This window comes from Heterocephalus glaber, unplaced genomic scaffold (assembly GCF_053883595.1).
Source record: "Heterocephalus glaber isolate CG9 unplaced genomic scaffold, H.glaber_assembly_v1.0 deba00001509, whole genome shotgun sequence".
Taxonomy (NCBI): domain Eukaryota; kingdom Metazoa; phylum Chordata; class Mammalia; order Rodentia; family Bathyergidae; genus Heterocephalus; species Heterocephalus glaber.
Window position 1 is genome coordinate 17,058,890 of NW_028258325.1, and position 23,466 is coordinate 17,082,355.

Consider the following 23,466-nt stretch of genomic DNA (forward strand, 5'->3'; position numbering starts at 1 on the left):
GAATGGAAATATTTTAATATTTATTTTTCATTTGCTTTACAATGATTACTTCAGAACTCAATGACTCTAGCTGCTAAATTTAATAATTTGACCTCATTTTTGATGTTTATCCATCATGCAGTTTTAAATGTATTAAGTCTCTTTCCTCCTTGGCTTATACAGTTAAGTCTTCTCTTGTTTTGGAGGGGTTACAATAGCTGAAGAGGGTAGGATTTCAACCTCTGCCTCCTTCCAAACTTTATTTCCATCCTTACACAACACAGGATGATTCAGTGGATACTTGAGGACACCAAGTAAGTAACTGCCCTGCCCCCTTTTGCTCAATCTCTCCGCAGACTTTTAAAAAATTTGAATCAATTTTAGATTTATGTGAAAGTTGCAGCAGTAGTACAGAGAATTCCCACGGATCCCTCACCTAGTTTTCCCTGGTGTCAGAGGTCTGCGTGAGCATGGTACACCCACTGTGTGCCCAGCACAGTGGAAGAAAAGCATTGAGCACAGGGCTGTAACATTGCAGACATAGAAGCTTGGGGAGCAGTGAAGGGCTGGAACAACAAACAGGTTATATGTAAAGCATTAGGGATCAGATTGTCAACCAGCTGCTCAATAGCTGGGCTGGAAGCTAGAAACATCATAAAGCAATACCTTCAAAATTCTAAGTGGAAATTATTTGTCATAAAATTCAGTAATAAACTTATGTCAAGGATAATGCTAGACTAAAGACAGCTTCAGAACTATAGCATGTTGAAAATTTTGTCTTCCACACCCGTTTAATCAAAAAGTGGTCAGAGGACTTGTTTCTTGGAAAGAAAGAAGCAAAAAGAGAGAAAGACAAGAAGAGAGATGAAGGGACCTCCCCGAATGATGTGGTGGGGATTATAATTGTGGATTACAACTCTGTGGTGGCCTAAAAGTAAACAATGTACAATGCAACAGGAAAACAGAGTTATCTGAACAACTCAGATTTATAGTTTTGTCAGAGGGTTTGGGGATGAATTAGTAATATGTGTAGAGAAAGTTAAATAAATATAAAGAGCAGAGAGTTGATTAATCCCAAAGAAAATTAAAAAATTGGCCAGGTGTGGTGGAGCATGCCTGTAATCCTAGCACTTGGGAGGCTGAGGCGGTGGGCTTTCCTCAAGTTCAAGGCCGGCGTGGGGTACATAATGAGTTCACCGTCAACCTGAACTACATAGCGAGACCCTGACTCAAAAAAAGAAAAAAAAAAAAAAAAAGCAAAAGTAAAATTGCGTGTGAGCATGGCATATGTCATGACCCAACTTTGAATCTTTGAAACATACATTGGCCCCGTAGTGTGAATATTGAATTTATTTAAATATAAAAGATAATATTTTTGTTAGATGGGTGGGTTAAGGAAGGAGAGAAGGAGAGGGAAAGAGAGAGACACATGATGCTCTAGATCTTCCATTCCTATATCCAAAAGTGAATCGTTTCTTAATATTTAAAAGAAATTGAAGAAGCACCAGTATCAGCCTCTTCTCTAAATAACATGGGAGGCTGCTGCAGCGCCGAGGCCGGGAGGCAGAGGTGCGCTCCGGCGAACTTGCCTGTCGGATCGGAGCGGCCCAGCTGCTGGGGCCCTTGGACGTCTGGGCCGGTCGGTGCTCTACTCCCGTGAGGATGCGGCTGTTCCTGTGGCTGCTGGAGCAGTCGGTGCGGAAGCAAATCGAGCGCTACTCGCGCTTCTCGCCATCCCTGCTCTCCACCAAACAGTTCCTGGACCGTGGGAGAGATAATGCATGTGAGAAAACTTCATACATGTTTCTACGAAAGGAGCTGCCCGTGCGACTGGCTAACACAATGAGGGAAGTCAATCTTCTGCCTGACAACTTACTGAACCGCCCTTCGGTGGGATTGGTTCAGAGTTGGTACGTGCAAAGTTTTCTTGAACTGTTAGACTATGAAAATAAGAGCCCTGAGGATCCAAAGGTCTTAGATAACTTTCTACGAGTTCTGATTAAAGTGAGAAATAGACACAACGATGTGGTTCCTACAGTGGCACAAAGAGTGATTGAATACAAGGAGAAGTTTGGATTCGATCCCTTAATTAGCAGTAACATTCAATATTTTCTGGATCGGTTTTACACCAGTAGCATCTCTTTTCGCATGCTTATTAACCAGCATACACTTCTGTTTGGTGATGACGCTAATCCTGCGCATCCTAAACACATAGGAAGTATTGATCCCACCTCTGATGTGGCTGCTGTGGTAAAAGATGCATAGGAAACAGCTAAGATGCTGTGTGGACAGTATTACGTGGTAGCTCCAGAGCTGGAAATTGAAGAATTTAATGCCAAGGCATCAGACAAACCTATTCAGGTAGTTTATGTCCCCTCACATCTGTTTCACGTGCTGTTTGAGTTGTTCAAGAACTCAATGAGAGCAACAGTTGAACTGTATGAAGATAGCAAAGAGGGCTGCCCTGCTGTTAAAACTCTTGTGACTTTGGGTAAAGAAGATTTGTCCATTAAGATAAGTGACCTAAGTGGTGGAGTCCCACTTTGCGAAATAGACCATCTTTTCAACTACATGTATTCAACTGCTCCTAGACCTGGCCTGGAGCCCACAAGAGCTGCCCCTTTGGCCAGATTTGGTTATGGTTTGCCAGTTTCTCATCTGTATGTTAGATATTTTCAGGGAGATCTAAAACGATATTCCATGGAAGGAGTAGGTACTGATGCTGTCATTTATTTGAAGGCTCCTTCTAGTGAATCTTTTGAGAGGCTGCCAGTTTTCGATAAGTCTGCCTGGCGCCATTACAAGACCACACCTGAAGCTGATGACTGGAGCAATCCCAGCAGTGAACCCAGGGATGCATCAAAATACAAAGCTGAACAGGACAAGATCAAGACAAATAGAACTTTGTGAGGAACTGAATGCTGTGGTTCTCTCTTGTGAAGAAAGATGATCTTCTGCAAGTCAGCGAGAGAGCACTTTTCCCCACCAACTCTGAATTATTCCCAGTGCTTGAGTGTGTATTTTTTCCATACCAGCTAGATCTTTTCATGGAGCCCTTCCTATAGTTATTCCAGCCATAAGTTCCACTAAAGTAGTAACTCGAGTAATTTTTCATGTTATTTTGCTGTGACATGGTTGGCATTTATCACAAAAGAACACGGAGCCTCCTTTTGAGCTCTTGCACCCTTGCACTGCCTGTCTCATCATCTTAGAGCCTAGTGTCTCAAGTCTTCCCTGGATTCTGAGTTCTTTCCCATCCCAGATGCAGCAGTTCCTGCTGCTGCTCTTTGTGACCAAATACCACATCTGCCCCAAACTTCCGGCTGGGGTCTGGGAATCTAGAAATAGAAGACAACAGCTGAGGACATCTTGAGAATTCAGTCACAGGGCACTCTCTGCTATGCATCTCTCCTCCACTCTGATTGGGTTTGCCTTCCTCCATCTGGCCTGCATTCTCATTATGAGGTGTGGTACTTTCATATTGGGTTTTACTGAGGCATTGATATTATTTTACAATTCATTTGTATACTTCCATTCCATTGATTAAAGCATTCCAAAAGTTGTCTTGGAAAAAAAAATAACATGGGAACAAATACCAGAAGAAATGGTTGAAAATGAGACATCTCTAGGGAGAAGAGACCAGGAATTGGGAGGAATTGGCTAAGTAGAAATTCTAGTAAGAGCATAAAACTGTTAAAAATAATATCTATGTGTTACATTGAAAGGGAAAAGATTGACTTAGTGGCTAGGCTCATCCAGGGAGGGTGGAGAAGAAAGCAAGGTAAGCACTGTTTACCTTGTGCACAGTGATTTGCATTCTTGGCAGGGCTGAGGCCAGTCAAGTGCGATCCTTTAATCTGGCTCTTTCTTGCTTGCACACATATCAGCACATTGACACCTTCTTCTAGGGTGAGAGTCCACTTCACACTTGCACAGTTGCTTGGCTCCTCTGGCTACAGGGTGTCCAGCTCCTGTTTGCAGCTTCTGGAACCATGGCTTTCCCTGCGGGATTTGGTAGGGCTGCAGCCACTGCAGCCTATCAAGTGGAAGGTAGGAGACACTTCCTCCCTTTGTCCAGAGTTGGAGCAAATGGCTTCAGGTGGCTTCTGTATGGCCAGGCAGAGGGTGGTTTAGGAAAGGATTAAAGTGTCTACAATGGTGTAATCAAACTTTGCTCCCTTTTGGACAGAAGAGGCTCATATCCCCCCCCCCTTTATTTGATATCAAGAATCAAACTCAGGGATTCACGCTTGCCAGGCAGATGCTTTGCCACTGAGCTACACCCCTAGCCCTCTTCTCTGTTTCCCTAGGCACAAAGGGTGGTAGGATATGGAGATGGAGATCAAGCTCAGCTGTATGTTCCCTTAGTCCAAGCCTACTTTACTCACAGTTCACATAGAATCAGGTGCGTCTGTAATTGGTATTTGCCCCAACCTCTTTTAAGAAGACAACAGTTTATCTTGCTGGCTGGAAAAATACTGAGTAATTTCCTTCAAAATTCCCTTCATTAGTTGGAAAAAGTGCCCTGTTGTGTTTCTAATGAGCACAAAGGCAAGCAGAATGTTCTACAAGGCACCCTGTTTCCTGGGGAAACTTTACACCCAAGGGTAAAGAATTCAGAAAGGACTGGGAGTCTGAGCTGGTTTCCATCCTCCCGTGTATGAGCACGTGAGTCCATTATCCTCTTTGAACCTTGATTTCTTCATCTGTAAAACAGGAAGATTTACTTTTCTAAAACACATGTTCCCCCTGGCCCACGAAAAGGAATGAAGGATTGTTAATAGCTACCACAGGGAAAATATTTACTTGGTCAAATAAGGGTGTGGAACCCTGGGTTTAACAAAGCCCAGCAAGTTTTTTTGTAAGTAGCCTTAAGGCTGCTGTGATGAATTACTACAAGTTGTGAGGTTTAAGCAACACAATTTTATTCTCTTTCAGTTCTGGAAGCTAGCACCAGTCATTTGAAGATGTAATTAGCTAAATTAAGATGAGACCACTCCGGAGTAGGGTGGACCCATAATCCAACATGACTGATGTCCTATGAGAGGAAGGCCATTTGGACAGAGGCTTACATAGAATACCATATACAACAGAGCAGAGACTGGAGTGATGTAGCTATAAGCTAAGAAGCTCCATGGACAATGGCCATCTTCAGGAACCAGGAAGAGGCAAGGAAATTTCTACCTAGAGTCTCAGTGGGAGCATGGCCCTGAGGGTACCCTGAGTTTGAGCTTCTGGCTCTAGGGCTGAGAGAGAATATATTTTTGTTGTTTCAGCTGCTCTTTTTTATGACATTTTGTTACAGCATTCCTAGAAATCTACTAATACACTAACAAGAACAGGTAAGTCAGTCAATGAAATCATTGCCTCTCTCTTACGATGATAAGATGATGCTATGGAAAGGGGTCATATGAAAGTGGCTTCTTTAGACTGGGCAGCCAAGGAGGATGTCTGTGAATCAGTGTCATTTCATCTAAAACTTAAAGAACGGGAAGAGACACTTGAGAGTGGAGGTGGTGTGGGTTGAAGAGAAGGTAAGTATAGGTTGATCTTGGCAGAACCCATGCTGCCTACAATTCCCAGCATCCATTGCTGTTTCCCAGACCTGCCGAAGGGGGAATGGAGAATCTCTGCTGCAGTCGCCATCATTGGCACATGGAAGACTTCTCCCATGGGAGATGTTTTGCTCTGCGATGCCAGACTCTTTTTTAGAGAATGTCCAAAAATATCCTGGTAAACCAGAATTGCATTCTACCTTTCTCACTGCATGCTATCCTCTTTTCATCTTCTCCCAGACAATTTCCAAGTTGTCAAGGTGGCAGATTAAGTAGGCTGGCCCTTAGAAGGGAAAACAAAAGAGAATCTTTGTTAGATTTCTGCTCAGAAGGGAAGTCAGACAGATTAGAGACGAGCAGCAGAGCACTGTGATGGAGTGAATAGAATCAGGTATGGGAAGCACTAGAGCTTGGTGATTGTGAAGATGGGCTCAGACTCCTCAGGCTGGGGGTCTCTCTTTACTTTTTATTAGCTTTGTGACTTTGGAAAGTTACTTAGCTTCTCAAACAACATAACACAACACAACTTTGGACATAATAAACTTAACAGTTTATTTGAATAAAGAAAGGTCTCATGAAGTGAACAGCACCCTGATCCAGTATAAGATCAGAGAGCTCAACTCAGCAGTGTGAAGAGGCAGAAGGTATAGACAGAAAAAGAAGTGATTCATAAAACTGCTTGACCACTGGCTACCATCAGCACTTGCTGTATTCAGCTTCAGTTTGCAGCCTATGTTTGACTGAAAGCTGGGCCGCTAAGACTAGCCAAGAATGGTTACTTGTTACAAGAATATACTCTAAAGTTAGATTAGAGTTTGTTTACCTGTTAAGTAGATTACACTTCTCTATGTATGGAGAAAACTAAAGGTGAAATTTACTTGAATTTAATTCCCCCCTGTGAGCTAGACTTTCAGATTTGATCTTGGTTGCAGACTGACAACATATTTTGGTCATGCATTTGGTCTCAGTACAGATTTCAGAATTCACAGTGTCATTTTAGTTGGATGATTTTTTATGCTTTTCTTATTTTTTGTTATTCTAGCCATAATGACATTACTCACTGTACAATATAAAGAAGGGCTGGCTAAAAGCATTTAAGACTCCTGAGAGCATGCAATGTGTCAGGGAGAATATTATGGTGGCTGTCAGGAGACTAATGCCAAGAAGTTAAAGTACTCTCCTTAATAAGGAGAGTAATAATCCAAACTTACCAATGTAAACAATCCATAAGTTCAAGCAATAAGGATAGCTCAACAATATTCAATTTCATCTGGTCATAGTTTTAGGGGATGAAAACAATTCAAGATCAAAGTCCACAAAATGATCTGCTTTGATAAGATACTGATTTTTATAGTTGGCCTGGTTACACAAGCCATACTGACATGGGAACCCACTGAAATAAACACAAAGATTAGAAAAGCTTGGAATAGCCAAGCTTCCCATCCACCATTCAGAATGCCTCCAAAGAAACTGTCAGCAGTTTCCCTAAACACATCATGTGTTTCTTCCGAGAAATTTCCTTTTGTATTTACTGACAGTATCTAGAGTGACAGTATCTAGATAAACAGAAGTATCCACTGTCTTTTAAAGTAAACTTTCTGCAGTCGTAAAACCATAGAAAGGTAAGTGCAACATTCAGTTTTGTTTAGTACCATACAAAAACCTCCAACATGGGCAAAAAGGAAATTTAAAGCTATATGATAAGTGATTGTGTTTTGTTAAGCATGAATGTTCTCACTCACCTTCCAAAGAATGGCTTATAAGTGTCGGAACCCCTGGGAGGTCTGAACAGTTGTTAAACATCCAAGATTTGCCCCAAATTGTGGGTTGGCTTTAAATTGCTGCCAACTGGCACTCCACCTCCAGTAAAAGTGAGTCCCCAGGAGCCCCTTTGAAACCTCCCCTTGGTGTAAAGTAACATCTTTATCTATTTCCAGGTTGGTACTGATTTCAGTTATTAACCACTCTGGACTTTGTTTATGGGAGGTTTTAAGTGTACTCTCAAAGAAAAACTCTTTGGAAGGCCAAACCAGGTCAAAGAGCCAGATCTGAACCAGAAGGGAGGCACAATACACTTAGAGAATTCTCTAGATACTGAACATTTCAGAGACAAGTGCCCAATCTGCAAGCCAAAACCACTTATTTATCACAAAGTGCCAACACTGCAGTTAAATCTGCATGTAGAGGTTTTACTTTAGAAAAAACAACCCATACATTAACATTTTTTTGTCTTAAAAGAAAAACACACGTGGCACAGGTTTGCCACCACTGATAGGCCATCAGTGGTTGCAAAAGAGGGACACCTAGTGGCATACGAGCAGAGGTGAGTTAACTTTGCCTGTAAATCTGTTTAGCTCCTGAAAAAGGTCCAGGGCGAAACTTACTTTTTGTGTTTTCTTTTTAAGTCCCTGCTCACTTCAGACTGGAGCAGCCTTAGCCCGTCTAGTCTCACCTCCTGTCTTCCGGAGGTCTCAGTGTGCTGCCCCTCTCTGCCTGGAGACAGGTTGTCTTATGTTCTCCTGTCTGAGGCTTGCTTCTTGCTTCTGTTAACGGCTTCATCTGTGGGCTCTAACTGGGTGTTGTGCTGTTAGCTCTATATGGAGAGTTTTCATGGTGGGGAACTTGAACCAATGTGGTGTCAAGAGTGGTAGACTGCTATTTTTGTCAGCTCCCAGAATGTCTTTTCCATGTTTGCTTGTTTTCTAGCCTATGAGTTCTGGGTTTGGATCCTAGCTCAAGCACTTACTAGCAGAGTCAGGGTAAATAACTTATTTGGGCCTCTGTTTCCTTATCTGTAAAGTAGGAAAGTGGTCACAGGCCACTTTGTAGGTTTGTCTTAGGTTACACATGTGTTGGGAATACAACAGTACCTGGCACATAGTGCTTACTAAATACTAATACCCATGCTAATAACAATAGTATTATTATTTTTTTTTCCTTTTTGGGATTGCAGTTGCTGATAAGGAGCCTTAGGTTACCTGCTCCAGTTAGTGGGAATGTTCATTTCTTACTTTGACTGAAAATCAGAACAGATTCCCTCTTTTCTCACCCCTACAATCTCTTCCTCAATATCCTACATTACAGATGCAGGAAACTAGCACATAGCTTTGTCAAATCAATGTGGCCTGGGATTTAAAAGCTGAGGTCAGCCCGTCACTTTTTGGTTTTGAGAATCTTTGAACTTTTGTGCTGTCCTGGCCTCCAAAAGTCTGCAGAGCCTTTGGAAGTTATAAATGTTCAGGAAAGTTGAGAAATGAGTATGAATTGTGTTTGTAAAATCAAGACAAAAACCCTGTTTGGTGGCATGTTATAAAACATTGTCATATATCTCCTTCCACTGATTGTGTATGCAGGTGTACTTATGTTCACATATGTCTCTTGCAGGCTCTGAAAGATCAGTAGCATTCACTCCACTCACCCTGTCAGAAATGGAGCTATCCTTTTGCTGGAGTGGAGGCTGGTGTCAGGGTCTTTGCAAGGAGAGGGAGAATGGCTGAGAGGGACAGGGGCGGGGACTGAGGTCCTGAGGACCCCTAACACAGTAACTCCTTGGTTGCATATTTCAGCAGATCCAGGGCCTTTCCTTCCTCCTGGGGTTGCTCTATCCTTCCTGCCTCTCCTCTGACTACTTTGTTATCTATGGTTTAAAAGAGGAATTTAATGTTTATTATACAACAGTTGGCTGTGTGGTGCCTTGAGCCTTTTGAAGGAAAGCACAAAATAAATCTAATAAATAAATAATAAATAAGTGGTATAAGCAGGAGGAAAATTATGTGTTTTAGGTGACTTGTAAAGAACATTGTAAAATCTGTAAAATGTATTTGTTAGACTAAGAGGCAGACAAGAAAATGCAGGTAATCATCGTGCATACAGAAGTGAGTCTTGCAATATTTTAAATACAGAAGAATTCCTGTGAGTTTTAACCCTTTATGAAGCTGGCTCTGTCCACTGTGTTTGGCTGTGTTTGGCTGGAATGGGAGGTGCAAAAATGGCAGGTAGCTCGGTGATATTTTGTTTGCTTTCTCAGTAGGCCACAGAGGAGCTATGAAAATGACATTTAAGACCCAGTTCTATGGTTCTTATGAGCTTATAACTCCCAAATATTTCAGAGAAGGCTCTTAAGGGGTGAACACGCTCTGCAAAATCCCACAAATCTAACCAGAGTCTAAACTACTCCATTAATGCTTCTGAGTGGGATCTCAAGTTTGTGGTTCTTAAGGAGGCAAAGGCCCGAGTTTTATGAATGCCATTATGAACCTTCTGTGCTGCGCTGGATACCAATATAATGTTTGCTTTGGTTTTATCTGACTTCGGTTTCATGTTGGTAGAACTGGGGGTCACTTTTAACCATTTCTGCTTTGGTGTGTCAAAGGAGGAATCCCATAGTTAAGAGACTTAAGGATATTTTTATGTTATAATGAGAGAGAATGAGGAGGATCATTGTATGACCTGTTTTTAGGTTAAGTTTATGATGATTCTACACAGACTGTTTATTGTCTGCTCCTTTAAAAAACAAAAAAATTTCACTGGTCCCCCCGAACCCATGTGAGAAGCACATTTCTTCTACCTGTGGTAGATGTCAGTAACAAGTCCCATGTTCTCTAGGTGGCTTCCTGTTTGCTTGCCCATTCGACCAATTCCAGCTCTGTGTCTTATAGCACATTTTCTGCTAAATTCTTTGGATGAAACATGTAGTTTGGGACTTAATCTACTGGCTGGTCTTGTTACTCTTCTGGAATGATAGTAGCTGGACAGACCTGTTTCTTGTATGCAAAAGGAGAGGGGGAGGGAGGGAGGGAGCAAAAGCAAGAAGGACAAAGAAAGAAAAAAGAGAACCACATCTAAAGCATAGTCATTTATTTTTTGATGTGTGAAGAAAAAGAAAAAAGTGAGCATTTACTCATAAAATTTATCATAGCTTGAAAGTCAATAAAATAGAAGCAATCCTAATTTCATTCTTACAATTTAAATCTGAGATCCACTGAGATCTCAAATTGCTTCTTGTTTTGATTGTACCATGAAATTACTAATGGAAAATATCAACTTAGGCAGGGATGATAGTCAAATATTTATCATCTGATCCTCAGCACACAGATAGCAAAGATAGGTAACAGGTATAGACCAGATTGGCACAAACATTGACCAATCACAGTGGAGGCAAGCCAGAAACAACCTCTAAGGCCACATTTATACATATTGATTGAGTTTCAGTCTTGATTGTGGGAAAGAGACATATGTGGAAAATATCAGATTTTTATGGACTACTGAGCAATTGAATCCCTTCTCTAAGCTTCAGACTTCTCATTACATATTTCCTAATACTGATCTCTTTTTGTTGTTTTCAAAATTTTCATTGGTTGAACATTGGACCCCCATTTTTGTGATTATTACCTGGGTTGATTTCCTCAACTTTTCTTTGCAAATTGCTGTGCATCAGCTGTTTGGACTTTAGTCAGATTCATTCTATTTTTTAACCCCTCTGTTAAATACATAGTTGTACCAAAGATATTTGTAGTCTTTAAGGACAAATTATTTTGTTTCTTTTTAAGGAGCTCACACTTTATTTTCTAGATATTGTCATGGCTCAATCCTTTTAATAATGCTAACTTAAAAAATTAAGTACTCAATTCAACAATCTCACTTCTGGGTATTATGTGAAGTCAGTTCATTAAGAGATGTCTGCACACCTTGGTTTGTTGCAGAATCATTCATTTAGCCAAGTGATAGAATCAACATGTGTCCATCCACAAATGAGTGGATAAGAAAACATGGTGTGTATATACAATGAAACATTACTCATCCTTCAAATAAAGAAAAATAAATTATGTCAACACTGATGGGATTGGAGGACTATATACCAAACTAAATATGCCAGGCACAGAGAGCAAATTCTGTGTGTTCTCCCTTATAAATGGAATTGAATAAAACTTGAACTGATAAAAGCAGAAATTAGAAGAGTGGATTCAGAGGCAGAGGATGGGGGAATGAAGAGATGCTAGTCTAAGGGTACAAAGTTCAGTTAAACATGAGGAATATAGTGTTCTTTTTTTAGCATGTTGCATAATGAACATAAATTTAGTATTGTACATTTCAAAGTTGCTAAAAGAGTACTTTTTGAATGTTCTCGCACAAAAACCTGACTATTTTCAGTAATGGTTATGTTGACTAGCTTGTTCACAGTATATTCACAAATCATAACATCTTTTTATAGCTCATAAATATATACTATTATAGCTTGTCAACTTATAAAAAATTTAAAACTTAAGTTTTAATTAATCACTACATCTTTGAGGTCTTTGGGCTAAACAATTAAATTCTTTTTGGCACCATCTTTGCTATTTTTGAGTTATTATTTATTTATTTTTGTTTTTATCTTTCAAGTTACTTGTTTTTGTCCAATGCCTAATGATCTTTAGGTGCTGGTTCATGTTTATGAATGAAAGAATATGTTGATTACTATCAGTAACTGATTTAGGCTCCCTTTGAATTTAGTGCTGTTAGCCTCAACAACACGCCTCCATAGAAACAGAATTCTGGGTAAGTAGGTGGGCTGTATTAATAGCCCTTTCCTAAAGGACTATGTGTGTGAGAGGAAATAGTAAGATTTAAACTTGAGGATGCCCTACCGAGGTCGCTAGTCATGTGGAACATGCTGAATCAGCCTGCTGCGGACAGGCAGGTCTGCACACGCCCTATGGAGGTCCCAAGTTGCGCAGAACATGCCTAATCAGGCCACACCCTGGCAACAAAACACTGGACACCCCGCCCCCCCCCCGGCTCCTCTGTACAGCCACCTGGTTCCACACTACAAAGATGCGGAGGACACCGGACCACCAGAACACTGTATTGAGTCCTGCTGCTCCCGGCCCAGAGGTAGGAGCTTCTGAGCCGCCGTCCCACTGCTCCTGGTCCAGGGGAAGGGGCTTCCCAGACACCATCCCTCCGGGTGCTCCCAGCCCAGAGGAAAGGGCTTTTGGGGCACCATCCCTACCACTGCTCCTGGCCCCTGTCCCACCTCTCCCAGCTCAGAGGAGGTAATCCGTGCATGTGCCAACAGCCCCCACCCCAGTCGAAATGAGAAAACACATAAATAAGTCTCCAAACCAGACTTCCAGATCAGCTACAGCAACCCCAAAGGGAAATGAGGTGGAACACTCTGGTACTCAACCACCTGGACCCAATGAACTGACAACAAAAGGGGATCTGGAAAAAATGAAATCAGAAATAATTTCTGAGATAACAGGAGAAATTGTACTCCTAGTGCAAGACATGATTAAAAAATCTAGAGAGGAGATGAGGAACATGATGTAATCCCAACATAGAAAATAAATGGAATCCATAAAACAGATGCAAATAGATTTCCAGGAGATGAAAAACTCCATTGAAAGTCTACATAGCAGAATGAGCCAATGTGAGGACAGAATTTCAGATATAGAAGATAAGATTGCAATTAATGACCAGGAAAGAGAAAAATTGCTTCAAAATTATAAGGGAACATGAGAAATCAATCCAGCAGCTTCTAGATGATGAAAAGAAGAATAACATAAGACTGATTGGAGTCAATGAAGAAAGAGGAGAGAGTGCAGATGACATAAAAAATCTCTTCACAGAAATAATGGCAGAAAACTTCCCAAGCAGGGGAAAAGAGCTTGACATATAGATAAGTGAGGCATATAGGACTCCAAATAGCCTTGATCAAAAAACATCTACACATAGGCATATAATTGTTAAGATTCCAGAAACTCAACAGAAGAACAAAGTTCTACAAGCAGTTAGAGAAAAGAAACAAATCACATACAAAGGAAAGCCCATCAGAATCACAGCAGACTTCTCAACACAAACCATTAAGGCAAGAAGAGCTTGGAGTGACATATTCCAAGCCCTAAAAGAAAACAGCCTCCAACCCAGATTGATGTACCCTGCAAAACTATCTTTCAAAATTGATGAAGAAATAAGATACTTTCATGACAGAGAGCACCTTAGGAACTTCGTGAATACCAAACCAGCACTCCAAAGAATTTTACACAATATCCTAGGAACAGACATTGAGGATCACCACCCCAGGAAGCAAAGCAGAATGAGCCCATCTGGCATGATAAGAAATTAAATGTAAAGGGGGAGAACCCAACAAAAAGAAAAAGTCATGGCAATGACAAGTCAATACGTTTCAGTTATCACCATCAATGTTAATGGTCTCAATTCACCTATCAAAAGAATTAGACTGGCAGAATGGGTCAAGAAGCAAAATCCAACAATATGCTGCATACAAGAAACACACACTTCATTCAAAAGGAAACTTATAGACTTAAAGTTAAATGGTGGAAAACAATACTCCACGTGACAGGAACCCAAAAAAAGCAGGAGTAGCTATCCTCTTTGCAGATCAAGTAGATTTCCAACCAACATTGATTAAGAGAGATGAAGAAGGACACTACATCCTTTTAAAGGGAACCATCCAAGAGGAAGAGATGACAATTATAAATATCTATGCACCAAACACTAGTGTGCCCAACTATATAAAACAAATACTAATGGACATGAAAAGTCATATATGCACTAAAACAATTATAGTGGGGGACCCCCACTGTCACAAATAGATAGATCAACTAGACTAAAAATAAGTAATGAAATACTAGAACTCAATGGAACTCTTGAACAAATGAACTTAATAGATGTTTACAGAGTCTTCCACCCCACAAAATCAGAATACACATTCTTCTCAGCTGCACATGGGTCATTCTCTAAAATAGACCACATACTCACACATAGAACATGTTTAGGTAAGTGCAAAGGAAGTGAAGTTATCCCCTGTATATTATCAGACCATAGTGCGATGAAATTGGAGATCCATAGCAAAAGAAATTCGAAAAATTTCATAAACACGTGGAAGTTGAACAACACACTTTTGAATAACCAGTGGGTCACAGAGCAAATTAAAGAAGAAATCCGACAGTTCCTTCAATTAAATGACAATGACAGCACAACACATCGGAATCTATGGGACACAATGAAAGCAGTCTTACGAGGGAAATTCATCGCAGTGAATACGCATATTAGGAAAACAGAACGAGCCCAATTAAACAACCTGATGCTGAACCACAAGCTTGTAGAAAAAGAAGAGCAGGACAACCCCAGAGCTCATACAAGGGAGGAAATTATAAAGATCAGAGGAGAAATCAATGCAATGGAGACTAAGAGAATGATACAAAAAAATCAATGAAGCCAAGAGTTAGTTCTTCGAAAGAATCAAGAAAATTGACAAACCCTTAGTCAACCTTATCAGAAAAAGGAAAGAAAAGGCCCAAATCCATGCAATTAGGAATGAAAAGAGTGAAATTACAACAGACCCAGCAGAATTTCAGAGGATCATCAATACCTACTTCCAGAACCTATACGCCAATAAGATGAACAACACAGAAGAAATGGACAGATTCCTAGATACATATGAATCACCAAAGTTGAACGAAGAAGACATAAAAATTCTGAACAATCCAATATCAACCAATGAAATTGAGAATGTAATTAAAAACTTATCAACTAAGAAAAGCCCGGGCCCTGATGGCTTCACTGCTGAATTCTACAAGACATTTAGAGAGGAACTGCTGCCACTACTGTTTAAACTCTTCAATGAAATTGAAAGGGAAGCAATACTCCCAAATTCATTCCTGGAAGCAAGCATCACCTTCATCCCCAAAGCAGAGAAAGACCCAACCAAAAAGGAGAACTATAGGCCAATCGCACTAATGAACGTAGATGCAAAAATCCTTAATAAGATACTGGCAAACAGAATGCAGAAGTTCATCAAGAAGATCATACACCCTGATCAAGTGGGATTCATCCCAGGGATACAGGGATGGTTCAACATATGCAAATCAATCAATGTAATACACTATATCAATAGAGCCAAGGACAAAAACCATATGATTATCTCCATAGATGCAGAAAAAGGATTAGACAAAATCCAACATGCATTTATGATAAAAATCCTACAAAAAATTGGAATAGATGGTCTCTACCTCAAATTGATAAAAGCCATCTATGAAAAACCAACAGCCAACATCATACTAAATGGTCAAAAACTGAAATCCTTCACACTAAAATCAGGAACAAGACAAGGATGTCCACCATCACCACTCCTGTTTAATATAGTTTTGGAAACATTAGCCATGGCAATTAGACAAGAGAAAGAAATAAATGGAATAAAGATAGGAAATGAATAAATCAAATTGTCATTATTTGCAGATGACATGACAGTCTATATAGAAGACCCCAAGAACTCCACCAAAAGTCTTCTAGACTTAATAACCAAATTCAGTCAAGTAGCTGTTTACAAGGTCAACACACAAAAGTTATTAGCTTTCCTCTATATGAATGAAAGACTCACTGAGAGAGAAATAGGGCAAATTATTCCTTTCACAATAGCATCCAAAAAACTGAAATACCTAGGAATCATCCTAACGAAAGAAATCAACGACCTCTTCTCTGAAAACTATGGCACTCTGAAAGGAGAGATTGAAGATGATATCAGAAAATGGACAGACATCCCTTGCTCCTGGGTAGGAAGGATTAATATAGTGAAAATGGCCATACTTCCAAAACTGCTATATAGATTTAATGCAATTCCAATTGCGATCGCAGCAGCATACTTCATGGACCTTGAGAAAACAATCCAAAAATTCATTTGGAACAAGAAGAGACCCAGAATAGCAAAAGCAATACTAGGTAACAGAGACATGGCAGGGGCTATCACAATCCCCAACCTGCAACTATACTACAAAGCTACTGTGATAAAAACAGCATGGTAATGGCAAAGAAGCAGACCTGAGGACCAATGGAACAGATTAGAAGATGCAGAAACAATGCCAGACACACTCAGCCACCTCATCTTCTAAAAAGGAGCCAAACACCCTCACTGGAGGAAAGACAGCCTCTTTCATAAATGGTGCTGGAAAAATTGGGCTTCAACTTGCCAAAGATTAAAACTAGACCTATATCTCTCGCCATGCATTAAACAAAAATTAAAATCTTAATATTAAAATAGAAACTCTGAACCAGTTGGAACAGAAGTTAGGTAGAACTCTTGAAGACATTGGTGTAGGAAAAGATTTTATGAGCAAAACCTCAGTTGCCTGTGAACTAGCATAAACAATCAACAAGTGGGATCTCTTCTTGTTAAAAGGCTTCTGCACAGCAAGAGAAAGCACCAGCAGTGTGAAGAGACAACCCACAATGTGGGAAAAAATCTTCACCTGCTCTTCCTCAGAAAAAGGTCTACTATCTCGAATCTATAAAGAACTTAAAAAGATCAGACCTCCCAAATTTAACGACCCAATCCAAAAATGGGCATCTGAAATGAACAGACATTTCTCAGATATAGAAGTAGAAATAGCAAATAAATACATGAAAAAATGTTCAACATCACTGGTCATTCGAGAGATGCAAATGAAAACAATGCTGAGATTCCACTTCACTCCAGAAAGAATAGAAATCATGAAATCAACCAATAACAAATGCTGGTGGGGCTGTGGGGAAAGAGGAACCCTGCTCCACTGGTGGTGGGAGTGTAGACTGGTGCAACCACTGTGGAAATCAGTATGGAGATACCTCAAAGAACTAGGACTGGAAGTCCCATTTGACCCCACTATTCCACTGCTGGGGATCTTCCCCAAAGAATTAAAAGAATCGTACCACAGTGATATATGTGCACCCATGTTCATAGCAGCACAGTTTGTGATAGCTAAAACTTGGAAACAGCCCAAATGCCCATCAACTGGAGACTGGATAAAGAAAATGTGGTTTTTTAATAAAATGGAGTACTACTCATCCATAAAAAATGAGACATTAGAGACATTTATAGCTAAGTGGATGCACATTAAGGTGATACTCTTAAGTGAAATAAATAGGACACACATGAATAAATACCGAATAGTTTCTCTGGTGTGAGAAACTGAAAGTGTAAATAAGGACTAAAAGGTATAATAGGTAATGTGAAATAGGAAGAAAAGGGGCAAAGGGGAAGGAAGTGGGAGGGCTAGGGCAAAGACTAGCAGGGAATGGGATTAATATGAGAAAATGGAAAAATAGGAACAAAATCTTTGTAAATAGGGCGGAATGGAGGGGTTGAAGGGAGGGCTGGGCAACTGTGAAAAATGAGAACCAAGAGAGATTATGTAAAATTGCGAATTTCCAATGATGAATGTCGTTACATTGTATACTTAAAATGTACCAATGATTAGAATGAATAAGTGATAATGCAAAATAGGAAGAAAAGGTCCAAAGGGGTAGGGGTAGTGGGAGAGGCAGGGGAAAGGAAAGAAGGGAAAGGAAAAATGCTGAGAAATGGAAAAAATGGAAATAAAGTCTTTGTAAATAGGGAAGGGTGGAGGGGGTGAAAGGAGGGCTAGGAATGGGGAAAAAATAAGAACCAAGATGCATTATGTAAAGGTCCAGTTCCCAATGAGAAACGTAATTGTGTTGTGCACCTAAAATGTACCAATAAAAGAATTTAATAAAAAAAAAAACTTGAAGTACCTACCAGATAACAAGGAATTCAAGGAGGAAGTTATTTGTTCTTTACTTTTGGATTTCCTGTCTCCACTTGCCCTTAATTTTGGGTCTAGAGTTTGTTCTGCTTCTCTCGGCTTTGCCAGTACCTATGACAGCAGTTGCTTTCAGTAACTTCTCTCACTTCCATGAGTGATTTATGGGGTCTGCAACATGATATAAGGCAGCATCAACTATTCTGTTAATGGAGGACAGAAACCAATGAGGCCAGCAGAAAGACAGAGGACCTTCTAATTATTTACCATGGTGATCACTGCCAAGCAGGGTCTGCTTTCTTTCACACTGGTCCATCTGACATTCTCTAGGAGAGCCCTTCTTAATCCTTACCAGTGGTCTTCCATGGGTGAATTTATATGGGAATGCTTTGCCTTTTTTCTCAGCCAGACTGTTCCTATTTCCTTTCTGTTTTCCAGAAGTACTTGAGTACAGTAATTCTGTTGGGAGCCTTTTTTGATTTCAGCTCAGTTGTGAATTGCTTCCTTTAATTACTGTCATTTCACTGGGGTTGTGAGGGGAAGAATTAAATATGTATGCCTCATTCCCCGTCTTGAACTGGAAGTCTTTATTAACATAAATAAAGCTTTAATATAATATTAATTTATGTATAGGTCTTTATTAACATGCATAAATATATGGAAGTGCCTCATAAACTATGAGGTATCATTCATAGTTAATAAGTGAATTCTCCTTTTTCTTTTTTTTTTTTAATGTATGTTCTTTTCTTTTTAGAATTATTATTTTCCTTTTTATTGAAAATACATCCAACTTCTGGAAATTCTAGTACACTTTTTAGAAAGAAGATGTGTACTGTAGACTGAATATTTGTGTCTCTCCCTCAAATGCATGTTTTGAAGCCCTAATTCCCAGTATGATGGTGTTAGGAAGTTTGGCTTTTGGGGATGATTAGATCACAAATATGACATCCTCATAAATGATACTTCTGGCTTATAAGGTGCTCTCATTCATCTTTTTGTCATCAGAGAACTTTTCCAAGGACTGTGAGTGGGTTTTCTTTAAAATTCCATTTTTATTAGTGTATGTTTGTGACACATGATAATTACATCTTCAATGCTAGCATCACCATCTCAGCTCCACCTCAGATCATCAGGCATTAGCTTCTCAAAGGAACATATACCCTAGATCCCTCAAATGGGCATTTAGAATAGGGTTTGAGAATCTGATGCTGCCAGTGATCTGACAGGAGGAGGAGCTCAGGTGGTAATTCAAATGATGGCGAGCAGCTGTAAGACGGTAAAAGCAGATGAAGCTTTGCTTGCTTGCTCACTGCTCACCTCCTGCTGTGTGGCCCTGTTCCTAACAGCCCATTGATCGGTACCTATCAGTGGCTAAAGGTTTGGGGAAACTTGTTATAAGAAAAACCCTGGAGACCTTCCTTCCTCAGCTATGTTGAGTACACAGGGAAGAGCTTTCTAGGATCTAGAAGGTGGACCTCACCAGAACCTGACTGTGCTGGTGCTGACACCATGCTCTCAGACATCCAGCCTCCAGACCTATGAGAAATAAACTTCTTTTGTTTATAGGCCACTTACTCTGTGGTACTTTCTTATAGCAATTTAAATGAGAAAGTGAGGTAATGTGGAATTACAGACAATCTAACTAGAGAAAGTGACATATTCAGGCAAGGTGAGAAAAGCCACAGAGGTGGTTATTATGACCAAGAAAGGTCACTTGTGCACACATTTGCTTCTGGGATCAGCAGCTCTAAGTTATCCACATTTTTCATAATTTCTTACCTCCATTTCTGAATATACAGATTCTTTGTGTCCTAAGTTTTTCTGAACCTTAGTTGGTTTCATGGGCAGTGATGATAAGTATCTGTTGCCATCACTATTGATATATGTGACTTATTTATTGACAAGATCTCCTAGCCTGCTGGCATATTCTTTGGTATTGGACAAGTTCTTAGTAAAATGGATGCTTTTCATATGTTTGGGAATTTTCTGTGTATGTTCATAAAGTAATATAAACTAATTGTGGACATTTAAAAGATATAAACAGCAAAAATGAAACAAAAAACCACCAGAGAGGCATTTTAAAATTTTCAGTAAGCATTTTCAATCTTTACCCCTTCACTCACAGATTCACATGCATGTGCACACTTTTTCCACTGTAAGGCTGTTTTGAAAATAGTTTAGGTTTTCTTAAGATGTTTACTAGTATCTTGATAAGATATAACATGGCTCTGGTTTTTTGTCTCTTCCTCTGCCATCCCTCCTTTGTCTGTCTTTCAGTAATTGCACATGGATGTTACATAAAAAGATTAATTGAGTCAATGTATGACTCATTTGTACTTAACCTTGAGAAACAAGAAACAAATAGCTGTATCTCAATAGTTTATTTGTAGTGTGGGCTCTATATATTGACCCAAATAGTTGTACATGAGTGATTCTTGTCGCCACTAAATCAATCAGTTAAGACAGGGTATTTATTATTTCAATAAATATATGCCAGAATTTTATTGAAAAAAGGTGGTCCTAGTTATGTTGTCATTTCCTGGACCTGTTCATCTGGTAGAGGCTGCTCTCCAGCTATGTTTATTGGTGATAAGGTAAAGTGATTCTTTAAAAATTATTAGGCCAGCACACAGATATTTTTATGCTATATCCTCTACTTCTCTCAATTACACTTCTTTTTAAATTACTTCTACTTTTCCTTTAGCTCTGGAATTTACCACCCATGCTAAGTCTCCTCCCCTGTTTCCCCCCTTCTGCAATCTCTCTTACACACTGCTTCCTGCATTTCAAATTCTGACAGCCTTATTATCTCTTGAAAAGAGAGCATGAGCTCTGAAATCCAACAGAGCAAGCCTGAACCCTGACTCCACCACTTACAGTTCTGTGATCTTGGGAGATAACTAAGGCCTCAGTTTTCTTTTTAATGAAATGGGAACAGTAAGAGTGCCTATCTTTGAATTGTTATAAATATTACATATATTTCTGAATCAAATGCTTAGAACAGTATTGGGCAAACTGTAAGTGTTCAATATATTTTAATCATTATTAACAAATTTTAATGTCTTCTTACTTCCTACAAGATAACCTCTCAATTTGTTGGATGGTAGAAAAATCTCTATAATTTCACCTCTGATGATATATGCAATTCCCTCTCTTACTTCTTCTCTATGAGTATTTTATTCTGTAACCAAGATAAAGCACAAGTGATCCTTAAAAGACACCACGACCTTCATGCCTCTGTACCTTTGCACCTGCTGCACTGTTTGCTTGAATGCACATATGAATGTGGCATGGACAGAGATCAACTGAGGATAAATGTTCAGGCTTCCTTACACCAGGCTAGGGCTATTACACTGCAGCATACAGCCTCTTTCATCTTTGTCTCTTCTGCTGCTCTTCCACATATGTTACTGTGAGCTCAGTAGCAGTCACAAAGGGTTGGGTGTCTGATGGAGCAAAAGTACCCCCCAAAGCAATTTCACTTCATTTGACAAAGCTGTTCTTAAACTATTTCAAATATCATGCATAATATGATTTTTTCCCTTGGGGATGTTTGAACATAACACCAGGATTCTAAGGGTGACTAATAACGAGTGTTGATATGGACATTATAGGTCCATAACGTGTGTGTGTGTGTTGGATAGCCGGATGGTCAACCCTGACAGCAGCTGGGACCCTCTTTTCCTTCCACTATACTTCGTAGCTTTCTTTCTTGGGGTGCCTTAGACCAGAGGAGCAGATCTGTCTTGGTTTTGGGTTTTTTTCGAGGTGCCTCTCTTGCTTTTATTAGTGTGGATAATCAGAATTTGATTGTAAAATATGCCTGGGCCAAATACAAGGGCTTTTAAAATTGTCTGCTGTTTTAGATTATCCAGGCCACTGATTCTCCTTCCTTAGCATGGATAATTGAGAGTGGACTGGGCTGAAGAATGTTAAGCAGAACCAATTGACAAAATAAATGAGATTCAAAAAATCCTTTACATTTAAATATTAGAATAGGTATTTTCTAATTCAAAAGGATTTATTTTATATTTAGAAACTGTAAATATATTTGGTTTTAAATTGCTTCAAAACAGGAAAGTATTTCCTATGATGCATCCATTTCAAACCTATTTAAAATAAATACTAATTACAATACACACTTAAAAGAATTAGGGGTAAAATTGACAAGAGGTCAGACAGTTTGAGATTCAATGTCAAACCTTTTTATAACCATGATTATGTTTCATCCAGGTGAGAGAGGGTGGGAGTCATTTTGAATTCTGAAAAATCTCTCTAGATAGTAGAGGCTATTTTTCTTTGCCTCTAATGAGCAATAACAATTTAGAGAAGGGTATTTTTCAAATGCATGTTTAGAAATAAAAAGATTCTGTTTCCTAGGAATATTTGACCTCTTTTGTTTCTCATTCTCTTTTTTTCCCCCATTAAGTTTATTGGTACATTTTAGGTATAAAATACAGTTACATTCATCATTGGGATCTTGTACTTTTACATGAGTATCTTGGTTCTTTTTTTTTCCTTTTCCCTTGGCCTCCCTTCCCTATTTGCAAAGACTTTGTTTCCATTTTTTTCCTCTTCTCATATTTTTTCTTTTCCCTTTTTTTCCTTTCCCCTACCCCTCCCACTTCCCCTGCTCCTTTAGACCTTTTCTTCCTCTTACACAATATCAATTATACATTTTTGAAATTATAATATCAAGATCTAGGAGACATTACCACAGATTTTACAGAATTTAAAAAGATATAGAAAGCATATTACAAAAATCTGTTTTGAAATAAATTTGACAACTTCTAAGAAGTACCTTGGAAAACAAATTAATGAAACTAACTCTGGAGGAAATATAACATTTGAATAGCACCTATTAAAGAAAGTATATTCCTAGCTTGAAAACCTACCTATGTGACAAAAGCAGGCTCATATACATTTTAACTGATACATTATATCAAACAATTAAAGCAGAAAAAAGAAGGAACACTTCTCCCCTCATTTTAGGAAATCAACATTGTGCTAATCCTAAAACTGGATAAAGAAAATAGAAGAAAAAAGTATGAACATAGATAGAAATTTGTTTAACAAAACAAACTCTTAGAAGTCAGATCTGGCAGTATGTAGAAAGTGGTTTTGTTATAGGGATGGCAGTGTTGGTTCAGCATTGGAAGATCCACCCCCACAAGCCATCATTTTAACAGAGGAAAGGAAAAAGCCATATGATCCTGTCACTAGTTGGAGAAAATGTATTGGACTAAATTCTACAGCTGTTCATGGTAAAAGCTATCAGGAGACTAGAAGTAGAACAGAACCTTCTTGACAGATTAAAGACATGTACTTCATTTTTCCAGTGAGAATGCCTTATATGAATGGAGAAGATACAATGCTTTCTTCTTAAGGTGGGG

The 23,466-nt window shown here is 39.3% G+C and overlaps 1 protein-coding gene and 1 pseudogene across 1 annotated transcript in view; both read left to right on the forward strand.

Moving 5' to 3' along the window:
• The first annotated feature begins 1,606 nt into the window (after positions 1–1,606).
• Positions 1,607–3,083, forward strand: LOC101705013 (pyruvate dehydrogenase (acetyl-transferring) kinase isozyme 3, mitochondrial pseudogene; annotated as a pseudogene).
• A 79-nt stretch (positions 3,084–3,162) lies between these two features.
• The window catches only part of LOC101704669 (cytosolic beta-glucosidase), a 120,114-nt gene continuing 99,810 nt past the window's right edge, over positions 3,163–23,466 (forward strand). The window contains 1 exon segment of the mRNA XM_021260221.2: positions 3,163–4,029. Within this exon segment, the coding sequence (XP_021115880.2) occupies positions 3,972–4,029 (58 nt within the window). The 5' untranslated portion in view covers positions 3,163–3,971.